Source organism: Dermochelys coriacea, chromosome 1, assembly GCF_009764565.3.
Source record: "Dermochelys coriacea isolate rDerCor1 chromosome 1, rDerCor1.pri.v4, whole genome shotgun sequence".
Classification (NCBI taxonomy): domain Eukaryota; kingdom Metazoa; phylum Chordata; order Testudines; family Dermochelyidae; genus Dermochelys; species Dermochelys coriacea.
The window spans coordinates 111,139,257-111,158,301 of record NC_050068.2 but is presented as its reverse complement, the minus strand read 5'-3'; the positions used below and the strand labels follow the sequence as shown (position 1 = coordinate 111,158,301).

The 19,045-nt window shown below is 41.9% G+C and overlaps 1 protein-coding gene across 1 annotated transcript in view; it reads left to right on the top strand.

The window, feature by feature from the left end:
• The first annotated feature begins 1,359 nt into the window (after positions 1-1,359).
• GRTP1 (growth hormone regulated TBC protein 1) overlaps positions 1,360-19,045 on the top strand; it is a 52,926-nt gene continuing 35,240 nt past the window's right edge. The window contains exons 1-4 of the mRNA XM_038379447.2: positions 1,360-1,927; positions 4,640-4,791; positions 10,959-11,117; positions 17,677-17,801. Of these exons, the coding sequence (XP_038235375.1) occupies positions 1,878-1,927; positions 4,640-4,791; positions 10,959-11,117; positions 17,677-17,801 (486 nt within the window). The 5' untranslated portion in view covers positions 1,360-1,877. The remainder of the gene's footprint in view (positions 1,928-4,639; positions 4,792-10,958; positions 11,118-17,676; positions 17,802-19,045) is intronic.

The window sequence follows — 19,045 nt, the reverse complement described above, 5'->3', positions numbered from 1 at the left end:
ATGGCACATCAATTTGGCACCATCCCAATACCTGCAGTTCTTAGCACGCCCTGAAGGAAGGAGATGGAAATGCCATGGAAGCCCAGGACCCAGCATCAGGCTGTTTCTCCCTCTAGATCACTGGGCTGTAGGAGGGTAGGGTGTGTGAGTGCATGGGCTGGAGTGGGGGCGGTGCAGGGGTAGGAGGTGTGAGTGTGTGGGCTGGGCGGCGGGTGCAGGTGCAGGGCGTGTGAGTGTCTGGGCCAGGAGGGCCCCATGGCTGGGCTCTGGAAAGGGCTGGATTAGCCTTTTGTGGGCCCAGCGCGAAACATATTTGTGGGCCCCCCCACAGGGGCAATGGAGCATGGTGCGGGGGGGTCGGTCTTCAGAGCAAGGGGCCAGCCGGGGCAATGGAGCACGGCATGACAGGGGCGGCCCTGCTCCGCCCAGCCCGGTGCAAGGGCACTATTTACAAACCGGCAGTTACCAGATGCATAATGGCCCACCAGGCCCTGTGTAGCCAGCAGGCCTCTTGCCCTTGGGGGTGGGCCCATGCTGTGCCACACAGCCCCCCGGCCCAACACCTCTCCCCGATTCCCTATGGCCAGAGCCCCCCAGACGCAGGGGTTGGCGGGGTCTCAGGACACAGTGCAAGCAGAGCAGGCCGGGGCCCCTTCTGAGCATGGGCCTGGCTCCATGGAGCCCCTGGCGCCATTGTAAACCCAGCACTGGCTCGGGGAGGACGTACGAGTGTTTGGGCCAGGGGTAGGGTTGCCAGGTGTCCGGTATTGTTGCAGGCATACTCGATGACAGGTATGTCGTAATAAATGATCAAAATAATTGAAACTAGTGATTATAGGGTGTTATGGCGACAAATGCTAGTTGCAGCATTTTAAAACATCGTGCACTCCATTTTCGATTTTTTGGCACAGAGTTCCCTGTCCTTATCCTTCGAGGTTAAGGAGAATAAATTGTTCCCCCTCCTCTCTGCAACAACCTTGTGTGCCGCCCCGGGGAGGCGAAGCCTGCCGCGGCTGAGCCAGCGAAGTGCCGGAGTCTGGGGGCATCCTCCCGCCCGCCCGCCCGCCCGCTCCGCAGCCCAACTCCCAGGAGCCGCATGGGGCCATAGGCGGGGGGGTGGGTGCGACGCCGGCCACGTCCCGCGCTGCAGCAAGCGAGGCGAGGCTGGAGCTCAGAGGCGAGCGGAGACGTTCCGCTGCCGCGCGGGGAGCGGCCCCGCTTCGCCAGGGCGCAAGCCCGAGCCTGCTAAGGGAGGCTGGGCCCCGAGTGGGGGCCGGGCGGCGGGAGGAGGCTGCAGCGCCCGCCGGTTCCCGGCCGGCGGCACAGGAGTCGGCGGGGCGGGGCCCGGGATCCCGCCCCTCTGCGAGTCCGGAGTGAGGGAAAGCGCGGCGGCGGCGGCGGCGGCAGGTGAGGCGGAGGCCCTGGAGACACGGGCTCCGCCCTGGAGGCGGCCCGGCCCCGAGGGGGCTGCATCGCGCTGCCCTGCCGGAGCAGCGAGCTCCGGCGCGCCTCAGGCGACAGCCCAGGTGGGCGGGCGGGCGGCTGCCTGGCCACTGCGCCGCGCCGCGCCGGCTCTGGCACGGGGGCTGCCCGCGGGCTGAAGCCAAGCGCGGGCGCCCCGCGTGTCACTCTGGCGTGTCACGGCAGCTCTCGCGGGGGAGGAGGAAGGCGCGCCCGGGGCTGAACTTTGCAGCCTCCTGCTCCTTATGGGGCCGGTCCCGAGGAGGAGGAGGCGGCGCTGTTGCCGCCGCTGCCCTGTGTGAGGCGAGCTCGCTCCCGCTGGAGAAACTCCGCTCAGGTCCGCGCCCCCCGCTGCTGCTGCTGCTGCCGCCGGGCCGGGCCGACTCTGCGGGGGAAGCCCCGAGCGCTGCCCGGCCATGGAGGAGGGCGAAGGAGGCGCGCTGGAGCCTGGGGCCGGCATTCCCAGGTACCCATGCCCGGGCCGGGGCCCGCTTCTGGGGGGCGTCGGTTCCTTGTTCAGCGCTCCCGTCCTAGCGCTGTACTTCGCTCCCCTGTGCGTTGGTGTAGGTGCCGGGTGTGGTGCGGGCAGGGAGAGGGAGAGCGGGCTGGGGGGCGGGGGAGAGACTCCTCCATAGCGTGGCTTAAAGCTGAGGACGCTGGCAAAGGCTGGCTCTGTGCTGAAGGGCGGGTTTGGTGGGTGCTTTTCAAAGAAATGGCACTTTTCGCTGTAATTCCACTTTTTGATCCAAATTGTCCTCATTCCCCTTGTCGCAGCTAAACAGCGCCATTGAGATTTTCCTTAATTATTAGCCATAGCATTTTCACTGTGCTGAGTAAGCCCGTGGTTTTGAGGTTTTCTCACCTAGGGAGGGCCATATTGCAGTATATTATGTTGGAGCTTCGCTGGATTAAATGGCTCTAAAGTCTCCTCCACCCCAAACAAAACAAAACTGAGATTAGGAGTACTTGTGGCACCGATGAAGTGAGCGGTAGCTCACGAAAGCTTATGCTCAAATAAATTTGTTAGTCTCTCTAAGGTGCCACAAGTTCTCCTTTTTGCAGATACAGACTAACACGGCTGCTACTCTGAAAACTGAGATTAACATTCAAAAGCCTCTTACACAGGAGCATATGTTCTGTTAAGATTGTCTCTTGGTAGATAACCTTTAATGCCCACAAAATTGAAAGGAGGTGCAGTAATTTAAAATATTTTGTAATCATTTACTTGCTTGTTTTTTTATATTTAAACTATTTCCTCAATTGGAAGAAGGGAAAAAAAGCAGGATCCATGAAACCCAACTTTCAGTCTTAGGAAGAGAGACTTTTTCTGGGTAGTGGGCCTTCAGAGTGGTATCTTTTCTACCAATTTCTTACATGGAACAATGAAGGGTTTGGGGCAAAGCAAAGTCTATGGAAGAATGACTTGGGAAGAGATTAATAAGGAGTAATTAAATATCTGTCTTACAAGACATTCTCCATAAATAGACACAAAACAGTTTTGTATAATTGTATTAATAACATACCTGTTGCTAGAAAGGTTAGAGATAATAAATAGAGAAACATGAAAATTAACTACTGTAAAACAAAGCTTGGAAGGTTGTCATGCTGTGGGGGTTTAGAGAGGATGAATACATTCCGAAGGGAAGTTTGTCAGTGTCATTCTCTCCGTTTCTCAAACAACCACTAGTGATGCACTGGACCAAAGAATCTCTTAAAAATAAGAGATTAATGGCTTTGACATACATACAAGCTTCTGTTAAAAACAAACAAGAAAAATTTGTAAAATCAGGAGACCACCCAGGACTTCAGATAAGGCACAGTACCTGTAGATACAGGATTATTTTACTGTTGAGAATATCTTCATAATTTTTGAAACCTGTCTCCTTTCTGCTTCCCAAGAATCAGACTGAATTAAGAAATGAATCTGCGTTCTGTACCTTCATTATCAGAATTCTAAACGTGATGTGTGTGGGTTGAAGTGTCATGCTTTCTTGAATTGTCTTAATGCTGTGTGTATGAGTGTGAAAGGTTTCTTTAATTATAAAAGTAATGAAGAATTAAAAAAAAACTTTCCCAAGTAAGATCATGACTGAATGATTAGTGACTCTAAAAACTGTATTATAGGGTTCAATGTTTGTATTTGTGTCTCTGATTCCACATCAGATTTGTTCAGCATACAAATGAAAGATGACTTTTTTTCTAACTGCTAGCCCTGTAAATTCAGTGGGTCTGAACATCCAGTGCTTCTTCTGACTCATGCATCACCACCAATAAAAGATTCAATGGGTCAAATTCTCCCCATGGTTACACCTGTGCAATTCCATTTGTCATTACTGGAGGTTGGACTTGTGAAACTGAGAGCTGAATTTGCCCTCACAGTTGGAATTTAGGCCTGGATATCTTACAAGCTGCTCTGCATGAGTGGATCCCTGTGCCCAGGCAAAGACCCATTGGCTTCACTGGGGTAGGTGTAATGGTCCTTCCACACAAAGTATTTTGCACAGGTGGGATCTTACATCAACTGAAGTGGTGAATGAGCCAGAATAATATCCAATTCACTCTTCAATAGCCAATGTTGGTTCTTCATTGCTAATGGGAATAACAAATTGTAAAAACAACCCCCCCCAATTATTGTAAATAAGTATACCTGATGCCAAACACATACATGGAGTAGGTCTGGTGAAGCGCAAAATGGAGGCCATTACTATATAGTCAATTTTCCAAACAGTGTTTTTCTTTAAATAGGTTATTGCCAAAAAGTCACAAAAAATAGCACATTTTTAAGGTAATCTTTGTAATTGAATCAGTTATTACTGTCTGTTTTTACTAGCACAGCACTAGTGGAAAAACTAATTTTTTGAATCTTTGAACCATAGACTCTTACTCTTGCAATCTATATTCCTTGCATTTGTTGCCTGTTTTTTCTGTATTATGAAAACCTCTTTCCAATTAGTTACAGTTTAAGCCAATTGTCTACAAAATAGATCTTTGGCTCTAAATCTCCCAATTGCCAAAAGCAATTAAGTCTGGCATTGACCATAAATTTACATACGTTCCAGTTCATTGTTTTATATTTTCCATAATTGTTTTTCAATTTAGTTTACTAAAGCATACTTATATATTTTTTAAGTCTGCGTGTGGAGAAATTTTGTATACAATAACTTCTTTTATATTGTAGGGTTGATCCATATGGATTTGAAAGGCCAGAAGACTTTGATTATGTGTCATATGAAGAATTCTTTTCTAGATATCTGGTGATACTCACTAGAAGAGCAATAAAATGGTCAAAGCTTCTAAAGGGGAATAATGGGATACAGAAAAGTTTAAAAGGTAAGTTACATGTTTGTATTTTATTGGACCTGAATGTAAATCAGTGTTGAGAATAGAACTTAAGTTTAAATTGGCTTTCACTTGAGAACACAATACTAAATGTCTGTTTTGCTCTAAGGCAGACTGAATTCTGTAATAATACATAAACAAATTTGCTGCTGTTATAGGGATAATCAGTTTGATTTAAAGTTCACAAGGGAATAATCCTATTTGATGTGCATCATAATATCATAGTCACTATGTCCATAATCAAGAAGGATTATATCTGTGAGAGACCAGATTTTTTGTTACTATTGCTTATGCTACTTTACATATTTGTGTGCTCAAGCGACCTCGTTGAAGGATGGTTGCATGGTGCAGCAGAAAGTGTAAAGAACTGAACATCAGGAGTTCTGAGTTCTTCTCCCAGGTTTGGCGAGACATTGACTCGTTCTCTGACATTTTGCAAGTTGCTTAATTTTCTGTGCCTCATTTTTCCCCGTCCGTGAAATGGGAGTTGTCTTTTGGCTAAAAAGCACTATGTATGTGCTAAGACTTAATAATCAAAATTTAAAAACAGAGAAAATAAAATTAACAGAAGAGCTAGGTGCAAATATTTCAGAAGATGTTAACAGAACTCTGAATTGCCGGTTCAAGAAGCAGGAAAACCTCTCATGATAGCCCAGTATATGAAAGTCTAGGATGTGAAAGTGGAGGGGGGCAATGTAATTAAAGGGAGGTATTGTGGGCAAGGAATCATGCAAGGCTGCAAGTTCTCTTCCCTTTCCTTGTGGGAGCGAAATTTTTCTGTGTAAGCTTCTTATTTTTCCCTTTGCACTTAATGATGTGTCCAATATGTCCTTTCTGGGGATCCTATTTGGAATTCTCACAATGATGCACAGCACAAACATTAAAGTGGCCTTAATATGGTTTAGTTTAATTCAACTGATCCACTTGAAAAGTTAATTTGGATTAATTTTCCTGAGTGTCACTGGGTAGACAAGCCCTTGAATTGCACCTGAATCCTCAGAGGTGTGCTTCAGCACTAGGCTTCACTTACTGCTTTTGGGGAGTTTTTGCACTGCAGCAACAAAAGTGATAGCTCTTACTACAGTGTTAGCTTTTCCTAAGGCAGTGCTACTCAAAGTGGTGGTCCGCGGACCGGTGCCAGTCCGCTAGCCATCGGCTGCTGGTCTAGGCGCACGTTGGGGGGGGGGAAAAATTGCCGGTCCCCCACATCAGATAGCTTGAGAAGCACTGTGGGCCTAAGGGGCATTACATCATACTTGTAAAATCTCTGCCACTGTTTCTGGAATTAGGGGTTCCTTTAAATCTGATGTGTGGATGAAGGACATGAAGCATGATGGCAATAGAGAGGATCCTGGATGGCTGTTGCATCAAATTTTCAGTTACTAACTTTTTACTAAAGATAATCAGAATTGCTTATAGTACACTTTCTTACATACCTTTAGAAAGAATATGACCAATATAAAGGAATAGAGGCAGTCTATTTGGAGTTACTGTAAACACATTATTAACGACAAATCTTCCATGCTCCATTGTGCAGTGACACCCCAAAATTACTAAAGCTGGAAACGCTGGAGGAGGAAAGTGGCAGATTACTTTTATTCTGTAAAAGTGTTGATTTAAGCACTTGCCCCAGGGTACTGCTACTAGGACCCATCATGTCTGTGGTCTATTCCCATATTGGACACAAACATATATGGATAGTTTCTAGTTTGTGAGGACATTTTTATCCTGCAGGATCACTCATCCATTGGAACCATGGCAAGTCAGTCTGTTAATCCTCTGAACCCTTCACCTCCCCCACCCCCACCTTTTGGTTTCTTTGCTCTGATGCTTTAGGAGTCTGAATTGCTGATCTTAATGTCTATTCCAAATGCAAACTGATTGTAATACAAAACAGAGAGGAGTGTTTAATGTACAGTTCTTCTGTACAGTCCCTCTGAGAACCTCCACACCCTAATTTTCTACTTCCCCAGGGAAGTTCTGAGACCATTTCAGACTGTGTAGTGTAGTTTTACTGGACTTTAGAGGACCATTTAATGTATGATATCTCAGCAGTTCCACGCCCATATAGCCTCAGGCCTCAGAAAAGCTGCTAATTCCTGTCACACTGACAAGAGAAGGGATGTAATGCTAATTCCTTAATTTGGAAATATGGCATATTTATGTGCTGATTTGTTGCGTGCAGATGCCTCGTGTCTGACATGGAATGTGTACATGCATAGTTCTGTTCTGCTTGAAAGAAAACTAATTAGGGTGCTTTAACAACTGTTATGCTGTATATTCTGTTTCCCTTGATCACAGAGTTCCAGAAAGATGGGTCATATGAATTATTATCATCATTCCGTTTGCTTTTTCTTCATCCAATATTTGCTACCCCTCTAGCTTGTTCCTCACCTTGTCCTAGCTATTTCACTCCTGCTGTCTTTCATTTCCTCTCTCCACTTTTCTTTCTCTCCTCCTCACATTATCTGACAAGTCCCTGACACTCCCACTGTGCTCTAGGTTCTGCTGCAATTTCTTCAACTGCTGCGATTTGTGCTTTCTTTACAGTGTCCCAAGTCAGCTTGCTGCTTTGATACATTTACAGCTGGTCAACAAACACCAGAGGTGCATTACTAGAGCCTTGCATGACCACTGAAAGTTACTTTAATTCCCACCTACAGTGTGCCTGTTTAAGAAATTCAAGTAACCTACTTGCTGCTGGAAACAACTTGTAGCAGAAAGTACTTGGTGTAAACCTTATCAGCCTTCTGATGCAAATGCACTAAGTGCTATGGGCTGGAAAGGGTCTGCAGTTTGTGGACATACGGAATATTTGTGAAACCAGGTTCTATAATTTGCAACCTGTCAGAAATGTCATATCAAAGGCTGAATGAAGGCACAGGCTTCTCCTGTTTGTTTCCACTTTGTAGCTTGTTGTCCAGACTGGATATGGCATGTTCGGTATGAGGTGAGGTATTCGGACACGGGTCAATTTTTCTTCTAATAATTTTCAAAGTGAACTAGAGTAATTTTCAAAATCCTATTAAAGAGAATACAGCTGTACAGTCCAAATTACTCTATAAAAGGCTTTGGCTCTTGTTTGTTGTTCCACTTAGTCATGCTATTGTACCCAGTACTCTTCAAGAACTAAATGAGGAAATAATATAAAATGGTAGTACCTTTTCAAGTTGTAATCCTATAATGTGTGTGTGGCCTAAGTGCTTGTCTGTTGATTGTCAAAACAATTGCAGCTTCAGTTCCTGTCTTTGATTGTTTTGTTCTGTAAGTTTTTTTACTCTGCATGAAGAAATTCCTTCATTTTTCTTCATTTGTGCCATTTTTGTTTTTGTGCCTGTTAGTTTCACTTTCACTGTCTCTCTATACCTAAATACACTTTTAAACTTCTTCAGTCTTATTTGAAGGGTAATAGGCCAAATTAATCATAACATTTAAAATTAGAGAAGGTACTGGAAAATGAAACAGGAACATGTTTGTTTAGAGTATACAACATGGGGTGAGGTGGGGATTGTGTGGTGAGAGGGAAATGAAGGTGTTACAAAGAAAATATAAACTATTTCCGATCTCATGCTTGTCCATAACTCGAATGCCAACTGTACACAAAATCCACTTTGTTTCTTTTTGATGTGTTGAGAATAAAATAAGCAACTTTTAAAATTCTATATGTTTGTCTCCTGCCTTCAGCTGTGCTCTTGGGTATATTTCTTTAGGGTATGTGTTAGTTTCCTCAACACTTAAATTTGTTTTTTATGTGCAGAAATATGCTGTAAATATGAAATACTTCATAATGGAACTTTGATAATATTTTTAGATAAAATAAGACTTTCTTTTTTGTTTTTAATTAATACATTCCCACATGACGTTGCCTAACCACACCATAGACAGACCTAATTTGTCATGCTATACCAAAAGTATGTCTGTCTATAGGCAAAGGAAATAGGAGTTTTCTGAGTGAATGTGAAAATTCTACCATCAAGGGAATGCTGTCTACTTAAAAATCGCATTTCTGTCACAGTTCTCTTATCTCTTGTTCTTATAAGTAATGTCCAATACTGAGAAATGCTGTATTTTTCTTTTTTCATTTCACTTACTTTGGGCATTTGGCAGTACTTTAAATATATTCTGTTTCCCTCTCTGGATCTTTTATCCTCTAACAGAGAGAGAAATATATTCATAAATGTGATTGTAAATCCACAAAACCTGGCATGGTGAGCCAGAGGTAAGTGCAGTACTGGGAACTATTTTACATTCATTTAAAAAAAAAAATGGACTAGATTTCAGGTTGGCGCATCCTTTCACTAGTGTTATACTTACAACATACCTTGATCAAAGGTTTTTTCCTTTATTGTACAAGTGGGCAGGCTCAGTTTAAATTGAGGTTATATGTGCTGCTGTTCATGCAAATAACACCATGTGTGCCACCAACCTTGATAGTCCGTGGGGCTGTGTGTGGATGCAGGGGCCCACTCATCTGGAGTCTTCTGTGGAATCGGGACCTTTGGTTTAGTTTGCAGTCTGAGTCAGGTGAGGGAGGAAGAATCATGCAAGATGTAACCTCTTTTAAGGAGCATTACAAGTACTGTAATTGGAGAATATTCCACTCTATGAAATGTTCTTGTGGTTTTTGTTGTTGGGGTTTGTTTTTGGTTTTTTTTTGAGGAAAGAGTAAAATCCATTGTTAAGCATTTTAATGATGTGAGGGAGGCAGCACTGAAAAAAGCTCTGATGTGTAGTTCTAACATTTGCAGGAGAACTTACCTTGTTTATAACTGAGTTTGGGGGTATGTGGTCAACAGTATATCCCATATATTGTGTGTGTGTGTGTGTGTGTGTGTATTTATATATAGTGTGTGTAATATTACATACATACTTGGGCTTTCTCATTGAAAGCCTAAGGATATCTGTTGTCATGAGGACAATGACACTGAGGAGTAATGAGTGTATGTTAAGCTGCAGGGCTGCTGTCCCCTTGTACTGGATACCAAAGTCAAAGGCTTGTCCCTGTTTCCTGCATTTGATTTAGATTTATGTTTGATGCTGGCGAGGCTTTCAGAGTAAATAGTTATATCAGGAGGAGACAAGTTACAAGGGGGAGTATATTTTTGGAATAATCCTTTTAAGAAAAAGGCATGATATTAGTTATGATAAAACCAAATAATCCTCAACCTAACAAGTTTTAGGGGCATGCATAGATTATTTCAAATATACAAACCTCTTGGCTTAGGCAGGGCTAATCACTTGAAATTAGCTAGTGCAGTACCTATCTACAGTATTTCTTGAGCAACAAGATTCACAGTGGCTTTTAAATGATGTGGTTGGTATTTTAGGAGGGGGAGTTGGTCTGGATTTATAAAAACAAATTTTTTTATAAATCCAGACCAATGGATTCAGCTATCGTGAAAAAATCCATTGTTTCTCTCTCGTTCCTCCTAGGTCTCCAACAGGGTCATTCAGACAGTAGCCACTAGCCCTGATGACTAAAAATGCACTTGTGGGGGTCTAGTATTTCTATAACTGGGCTTTGCAGCAGCACTAGTGAACTGCCAAACCCTAATCCTAGAATCATGCTAACATCCTCAGTGATGCTGATGCATAATCAAGCAAACAGAAAACCACAATGTCAACCTCTGTTAGAAGTACAAGGAAAGAAGAAAAATCAACATCTTCCAGATGAAAAAAGAAAAAAATGCAATGGGAAAACCATTTTATTTTCAGATCTCCATTCAAGAGGACATCACAATGAAAAGGGGGGAGGGATTAAAACTCTTATGTATGGGATAGTGTTCAGCTGGTAGTAATTTACTCTCCCTGTAGTATGTATACATTAAGCCTGTGGAAAAGGACTGCTCTCTGATGAATCTGTGGAGTTACTGGAAACCACCTGCTTAATTGTGTGTTTTGTGGGAGGGGAGATTAGGGTTTTGTGTGTGTTTGTGGCTGTATTTTGACACTGAGCATAGTACAGTATATTCTGGCCACTGAAATCTGCTGCATACTCAATAAGTAAATCTAAATGTTTGTCTTCACTTTTGGCCTCTTATGTGGAGGAGGGAGGAAGCATTGTAATCAATGAATGCTTGTCAAGAGTTCTCATAGAACCTCTCAACTTCCTGTTTTGTTTCCAGGAGAAAAATAATGTTTTGTTTGTTGCATTGCAGTGAAGAGATACATCAGGAAAGGCATTCCCAATGAGCATCGTGCACTGATATGGATGATTGTAAGTGGAGCCCAGGCCAATATGGAACAAAACCCTGGATACTATAATAAACTACTTGAGGGAGAGAAAAGTGACACGCTGGTGGAAGCAATCAAGACAGGTTATGTCCTAATGTTTATACATGCAGTCAATAACTATGTATTATAAAGTAAGAGTGACAGATTAAATTATGTGTGTGGCAGTAAAGTTGTGGTTCTGTAAATGTTTAGTCGTAGTTTAATAATGATTAATGTGAAAACTCAAATCGTCTCAAACTCTGTAATAACACCACTCTCTTCAGACTTAACAATGCTCCTTCCAAACTTAAAATGAATGGGCAGGCGGTGGTGGTAAGTAGATTGCGGTTACTTGATATTCAAACTGATTCAACTGTAATAATATTTTTCTAAAGAAGCAGACACAAAAATTGGCACAGTTCTGTGATTGTTTCATTGTGCACTGCCATCCTCAGTGTCAGCAAAGCTCTAAAATTGTTTCTTTAGGATGACAGATCCAGCAGGAATTCTTTTTCTTTTTCGTGACTATTGAAAGTATCAGGTGCTTTAAGTTAGGGTTGTACCAAATTTTATCTTAGAAATGGGTAACTGACTTAACTTTGTAACAACTTTGTCCTTGGCCAAATAACTTTTTTTTTTTTTTTTCCCAGCTTTCAATTTTAAAACTAAATAATAGCAGCTTGTCGGAGTTTGGTGTTACATACCTGAGTAAGGCATTTTGGATCATGCATATCCAGACTCCTGCAGGAACAATGTCCAGACCAGAAATCATCATTCCCATTCTGAACCATGAGCTGCAGTTTAGGGGTGTAGAGCGAGCAACTAAGATGATTGTCCAAGGTCAGCCTTACCAGTGGGCTCTAGAGAGCAAAGGCAATGAGAGCAATCCCTCTGCAATGTTAGGCAGTAAAACTAGGGATCTTACCAGGACAGCAGGTGACTGTTTGGCTAAGTCAATCTGTGAAACAAAGCACTGTGTTGGGATGAGGGGGAAAGGGAACACAAGTGAGTTATAGGAAGAAATAAGGACTTGGGGGACCCACTGGAGGGAGGGAAAGACAGACAGGGAGAATTGGAGACCATGGGAATTAAAATGAATAAGAGAATGAGGAACTGAAAAAACAGGATTGAGCTCTGAAAAGAGGAAGAGAGATGGTGAGAGTGGAGTGTCCCAGAGCTTGGGCTCCAGCCTGAGGCCGACCGTCTGTACAACAATATTTAGCGCCTAAGTCAATTGACCCAGGCCAGTGACAGCCGTGCCATGGTCTTTTATCTCTGTGTAGATGTATAAGGAATAGAAGACAATAGCTGAGGGGCCATAGGAAAAAAATTCTTAGAGGTGAAAGAATAACATGAGCATATGTGAGAGGGTAGGAGAAAATAGAAAAAAAATGAAGGTATACGCCATTTTTAAATTTCATGAAACCTTGTGTTCCTGTCGACTATTCAGATATTTGGCTTCAGCTGAATGCCTTTTCAGTGTAACTTGTCTATTTAATTTTAATAATCAGCCATTCAGTGCATTCCTGCTTTATATTAAATATTTCTAATGCTGTGATAGTTTTAAAAAGTAAAGAATAATATGTAATCTTGTTAATATTCGCTTCACAAATCTGTAATTCCCATGATTCTCTCAATCTTCTGGCAATCATGCTCCATAAAGTGCTGTAGTTTTAGCACTAAGGTAATAGTTTTACCTAAGATACTACTATTAGCACCATCAAAGCAAGGAAAATTAATCTGTGAATCTCAATTTAATCATTGCCACAACTTGATGACAGCAACAAAACTTAGGACCTAAAAGTTCAAAGACAAGTAGAAAGAACCCCAAACTACTTATGTTTAAAAACCTCATGATTTTGAGGGCCTGACTCATGATTTTTGAATGCTTGTGGTTGGCAATACTGCAGTGGAGGAAGAAATACAACAATATATTTTATTATTTCTGTAAATGCAGAAATAATGCACATGCAGTGTACTAAATATTGTAGACATGTTAAAAGATGCCTTCTGCTCATGAAGAGTCTACAGTTCTGGTAGGTAGGTAAGGTTGCCAGGCATCTGGTTTTCAAGCAGAACACCCAGTTGAAAAGGGACCCCGGTGGCCCCGGTCAGCACCTCTGACTGGGCTGTTTAAAAGTCTGATTGGCGGCACAGCAGAGCTAAGACAGGCTCCCTGGCTCTGCACAGCTCCCGGAAGCGATTAGCATGTCCCTCTGGGCTCTAGGCACAGGTGCAATTAGGGAAGCTCTGTGCACTGCCCCAGCCCTGAGCGCCGCCTCCGCAGCTCCCATTGGCTAGGAACCGTGGCCAATGGGAGCTGTGAGAGTGGCGCCTGCGGACGTGGGCAGCACGCACTGCACAGAGCCACCTGACTGCGCCTCCACCTAGGGGCTGGACATGGTGGCCACTTCCAGGAGCAGTGCGGCGCCAGGTCAGGCAGGGAGCCTACCTTAGCCCTGCTGTGCCGCTGACCAGGAGCTGCCTGAGGTAAACGCCGCATGGCCAGAGCCCACGCCGTGAACCCGCTGCCCCAGGTTGGAACCCCCTCCCGCACCCTAACTCCCTTCCAGACCCCGCACCTCCATCCCAACCCCCGTCCCAGCCCTGAGCTCCAAACTCCCTCCAAGAGCCTGAGCCCCCTCCCAGAGCCCGCACCTCTTCTTGGACCCCTGCCCCAGCCCGGAGCCCCATCCCACACCCTGAAGCCATCATTTCTGACCCCACCGCGGAGCCTGCACTCCCAGCTGGAGCCCTCACCCCTCCCACATCACAACCCCCCTGCCCCAGCCCAGTGAAAGTGAGTGAGGCTGGAGGAGAGCGAGTGACAGAGGGAGGGGGACTGGAGTGAGTGGGGGGGGTGGAGTCTCAGATGGGGCAGGGCAGGGGTAGGGCCTTGGGGCAGGACAGGGGTGGGGCAAGGTGCTAGGTTTTGTGCAATTACAAAGCTGGCAACTTTATCTACAAATGCAAGGATGGGGAGGAAGAGCAACCAAAAGCAGCATGAATGAACAGAACAATGTAGCATCCACACATTAATCCTGTAACTTTTGTCATTAAACTAGACAGATGATCTAGTATGATAATGGGCATTATGTGTGGAGTGGGAAGGATCCATGTATTACGATGAGCTGGAAAAGTGTAGAATACTGAGATGAAGCGATAATGCATGCCTGGTTGTCAAAATTCCCTAAATGTCTCAGAATTCTGAAGAAAGGCATTCAGCTTTAGGTCTGAATATTTTTATCTAATTGCTGCAAAAATTGCCTCTAATTACCAGTTCTAATTCTATGTTTTTAAAAACATTTCGTCATCTCAGTGGTCCTGGGCCTGAATATTTATTTCTGAATGAGGTGTCAAAAATGCTGTAATGATGACAAAGGAGAGAGAAACATGCAAAGGGTTTTCCTCATCAGGATTACAGCAAAGAAATAAATTGAGAAAGGAATTACTTAGCTGATTTGCTTCCTGCATTTGATAGAGGCATGGTTTTGCCAGCTTGTATTACTAACGCACCGTTATTTTTTTTTTTTTTTTTCAAAATAGGACTTAGAACATTTACTAAGAACAGATTGCCAACATGCCCCTCCTGCTCTCGCCCTCTTGACCCTTAGTCCTTTGTCCAGCTCTGTTAAGGTCACTGGGGCTACGCATGGCCCCAGGGTCTGACTCTGCAGAGCTCACTGCAGGATCAGGGCTTAACTGTTAGTAAAAACTATCATACTGGGTTCTTTGTCTTCACTGCCTGGTCAAATTTATTTCAAACTGTAGGGTGTGTTGGGTTTTTTTTTTTTTTTTAAGTTAAATGTTGCCTTCCCATCTGTATGTCAAAAACCAAATTAAGGTTAATGGAATTTTTTTTTTTTAAATTTGGTCTTGGTTATGAAGTTTTTCTACATCCTTCTAGAAAACTTGCAGTCTTTCTTGGTTATTTGTTTTAGCCTTTCTAGAAAAGGTGGGTAAATTCTGCACTCTCACTGACACTTTAGTTATTGTACCCTGGTTCCTTTTAAAACCACTGTATAATACTCTAAAGGCCTTAGCCCTCAGGATGATGTAGTTGTTACTAAGTGTAATCTGATGTGTTAAAATCCTACATAAAATCAGGCAAATTTTCCCCACTTATGTTGTAAAATGTGCTGTGGCAATGGGAAATAAAATTAGTTGACACTTTAACCATGGAGCCTTTCTCAGGTTGTACAATTAATAAATTTGTTTGGATCAGCTTCTGTTTATATATAGTTTTTTTTAATCTATATAACTGAAGGGGAAACACCATATCTGAAATGTCGGCTCTAATCTCTCCAGCAACTTCCAAATTGTACATTAATAAACGTATTCTGATTATGAGACAAAAAGCCAGCATCCTAAAGATCCCCTGACCTGCTTACTTAATGCTCCAGTAAAGGATCAACATTTTAAACAGAACAACAAATTCATTTTTTGTATTGTTAGCAATAAAATTTTATATTGCACTTTATTGGAAAAATGTGTGTGGTGTAGTAAAATATGGATTGTCTTTGTGGTGGAAAAGCTTTCACGCGAAGTACGTTCACAAGAGATGTATCAACAAGAGGATAGGTATTTAGAAATTTGGTCACCCTTTTTAGCATACTCCGAGGAAGAGAGCTCCTCAGCCAGCAAGCCAGAATCTCTATCCTGGTTCACTGGATATTAACCTCATCCCAAATAAGTAATCAGTAATGTGTAGTGTATTAACATTTTATTGTAACTTTACTGTAAGAAAGAGTTTGTTTTTTTTTAAAAAAGTATTCTGATTATGCAGATACAACACTATTTCTACCAACAGAAACAAAACAAGTTTTCTGTAGCCTATGACTATCAGATTGTTACATAAGCCTCTTAGGGTTATTGTTCACCTTGATTTTTAAATTTTCATGGTGGTGAATTACAATATTTCCCTGTCCCTTACCACTCCATAACTGATTTATTGGCTTTAAAAGGAAGAAGTGGTGATTAGGGCAATGAATTTATCTCGGCTCTGAATTCCATGGCACAAACCATGATTTTTACGGGTTTTCTTCATAGCCTCTCCCAGTTTAAGCTTTTGTCATGGAAGCCAGTCATTACAAACAGTTTCCTTTAAGAAGGAAAAGCAGTAAGATGAAAATGTCTCCTAGGATATACAGAGGTCAGGCATATCTGTGTGGGATGCTATAGTTAGAATTGCTTATATTTGTTCAAACATTTTGGTTATATTTAAATAATTTAGAGTGCCCTTGGGTATTGAACGCCATAAAAGTGAAGTTGCTTTTGTTTTAAATTAAATCCAGCTACCAGTATATTGATCTGTTTTTGCATAGTGGCCTTTATTTTCCAAAAGCGAGTAGTGATTTTTAGGTGTTCAACTTGAGACCTCTTAAAGTGGCCTGATTTTTTTCAGAAAGTGAGAGACTTTTTTGCAAATTTAGGTCACAGGTCCTTAAAGCTGAGTAGGTGGTGATTAACAGGACAGTATCAATTAAAAAATCTGTATGGATGAATGTGCACTGTGCTCCAGAGAGCAATAAAGATCCTGCAACAAGTTGATGACGTGTGTGTGTGTGTGTGTGTGTGTGTGTGTGTGTGTGTAAAATATGTGCAGTTACACATAGATGCATGTGCACATACACCCATGAGTTTGCATGTGTAATTATATATTCATTTAATTTATACAAACTTCCTTATTTGCTTAAATAGCCCTGAAAAGCTTAAATTTATTTTTCACTATTCATGTTGTTTGTCAATGTCCTGCTTTTCTCTCTGTGTAAACTATAGACCACTTTTGTATTTAATCCACTTCTAGACACTTTCATTGTTTTGTGTAGCAAACATTGCAGCAAACAGGTTAAGTTTTTCCATTAGAATTTAAATTAAAAAAATCATGGACATATTTTTATTTCCTTTAGTATGAGCATATTTTCACAGAATTAAATTTTGGACCAAATTTGACCTGACAGTGCCTCTTTAAGGAATTACTGCTTTGAAATTATTTAATCACAGATCAGATGTAAGACTAAACTTGAAGTACATGGGTAGGCATCTCTGCTTTCTTTTGAAAAAATCTCCTTCTGTATGATTGTGCATGAGTAAAGAAGCAGATTTTTTTTTCCAGTGTGTGACAATGTGTAATTGCAATTGGGGAGGGGAGGCTAGAGTCAAACATGTATGATGAGTTATGAGAACAGAATCTTTTAAAAATGAACTGTTTAGGGCTAATCCACATAGATAAGTTCAGCAAAGGACAACTCTGATTCACTGAAAACTAAACTTACTTGTTATGAGAATATCACTCCCCAGCACTGCAGCTAATAACTTAGCACTGCACTAGATAAATTCGGTACGTGATGTATTAGTTTAAATTGCTGAAGAGGGTTAGGTGAAATGTAATAAATTCCTGGGATCAGTCTCTGCCCTGAATCCTGCTTGAGACTGTAAGCCACCCCTGGCCTAGAGAGATCAGTCTTTCTAGGAATGGATCTCATTTGAATGTAGGCCAATGAACTAAAATAGGGGTTTGAGGTCGTTTCTTGTTAACTTCATCTACCAGACTCCTTTTCTGTGATCCCATGGTCAGATTTCAGTTGTACATCTTACAAGGCTAAGATTTATTAGGGAGCACGGCAACATAGCTTAAATTTGGTCCTTTCATTTTTTTTCTAGACATGAACAGAACATTTCCAGATAATGTACAATTCCGCAAAACTGCTGATCCCTGTTTACAGCAGACACTCTACAATGTATTAGTAGCGTATGGGCACCATAATAAAACAGTGGGATACTGCCAGGTATGTAACTTATTATAGATATTTAAAAAGAAATTCCAAGACATTCGCAATATCGTTGTTGCTAATTTTAAAGTACATTTTGGGGTGATAGTCAAGGTTGTGGGGAAGGCTAAACATAGTCATATAAATAGTTGCTAATAGCATCTTTCCGATCTCATATTTGAGTCATTTTAAATTTAATCATTTAAAGCAAGGTCAAGTAGCAATGTGTGCTTAGCCAGTTTCCTTCCTTTTCAAGTGAATGAATTGGTTTCATTTACTAAAGGTGAACAGTAAACTAAAAAAATGGTGTCCTGTTTTGCTACTTGGTGTTCTAGAAAGGCATAAAAAACTTTATTTATTTATTTATTTATTTATTTATTTATAAATTACATTTATTGAATTGCAGCTCATTTAATTTAGTATAGAAGGAGATTGATCTAGGTTTAAGAATCATTATCAAAATTGCTGAAATCTGACTTACTGTTTGGCCCTGACACATTGCAGTACTGAGGTTAATAGTGATAATTTGAAATGTGGGAGTAAAAGTTCCTTGTGTTTTTTCCATAGATAATATTTCATCCAAAGAGAAAAAAGCTTTTAAAACTATGTTCTTTTAAGATTTTTGTGAATAATGCAAAGGGTCAATCTCTGATTCATGTGTTTGCAGAATCAGGCCTCTAAATAAAGCAAGACAGATCTATGAAGAGATGCATATTACTTTACATTAAACCCTTGTTAAGTCTGCACAGAAACACCCATCTAAGTCTCATTAAAAGAGACCAAGGGACTTTTCCCCCCCTTATTCCCTCAAAAGATGGGTTATATGTCGAGGGTGTAACTACATAAATCGAGGGCTGGAGCCTCTCCTCCTATATGTGTGATATATCAGTGTATGTCTTAGAAAACTGACTATTGTCCTAGTGAAGCAGCAAACTTCATCAAGATAAATGGTGATGTGTACCATATAATGGGGCCAGGATTCCTCTGAAACAGTAGACAATTAAAGTAAACTCCTCTCCTCCTCTCCCACACACACACACTTCTTTGTGTAGCTCTTTCTGGCTTGCACTATATACTAAGTATAGATCCTCCACACCTCACTAACATTATCAAAACATTTATCTGGAGAGTCAACACTGAAAAGTTCCCAACCAGAGAGTTAGTTAAGTTTCGAATTGCTATTCTGTACTATAGTCCTATAGAATTCTTACCGATGTGTGTACAGCTAGTGAAATTCTTTGCTTTGTGAATATTTTCTAAAG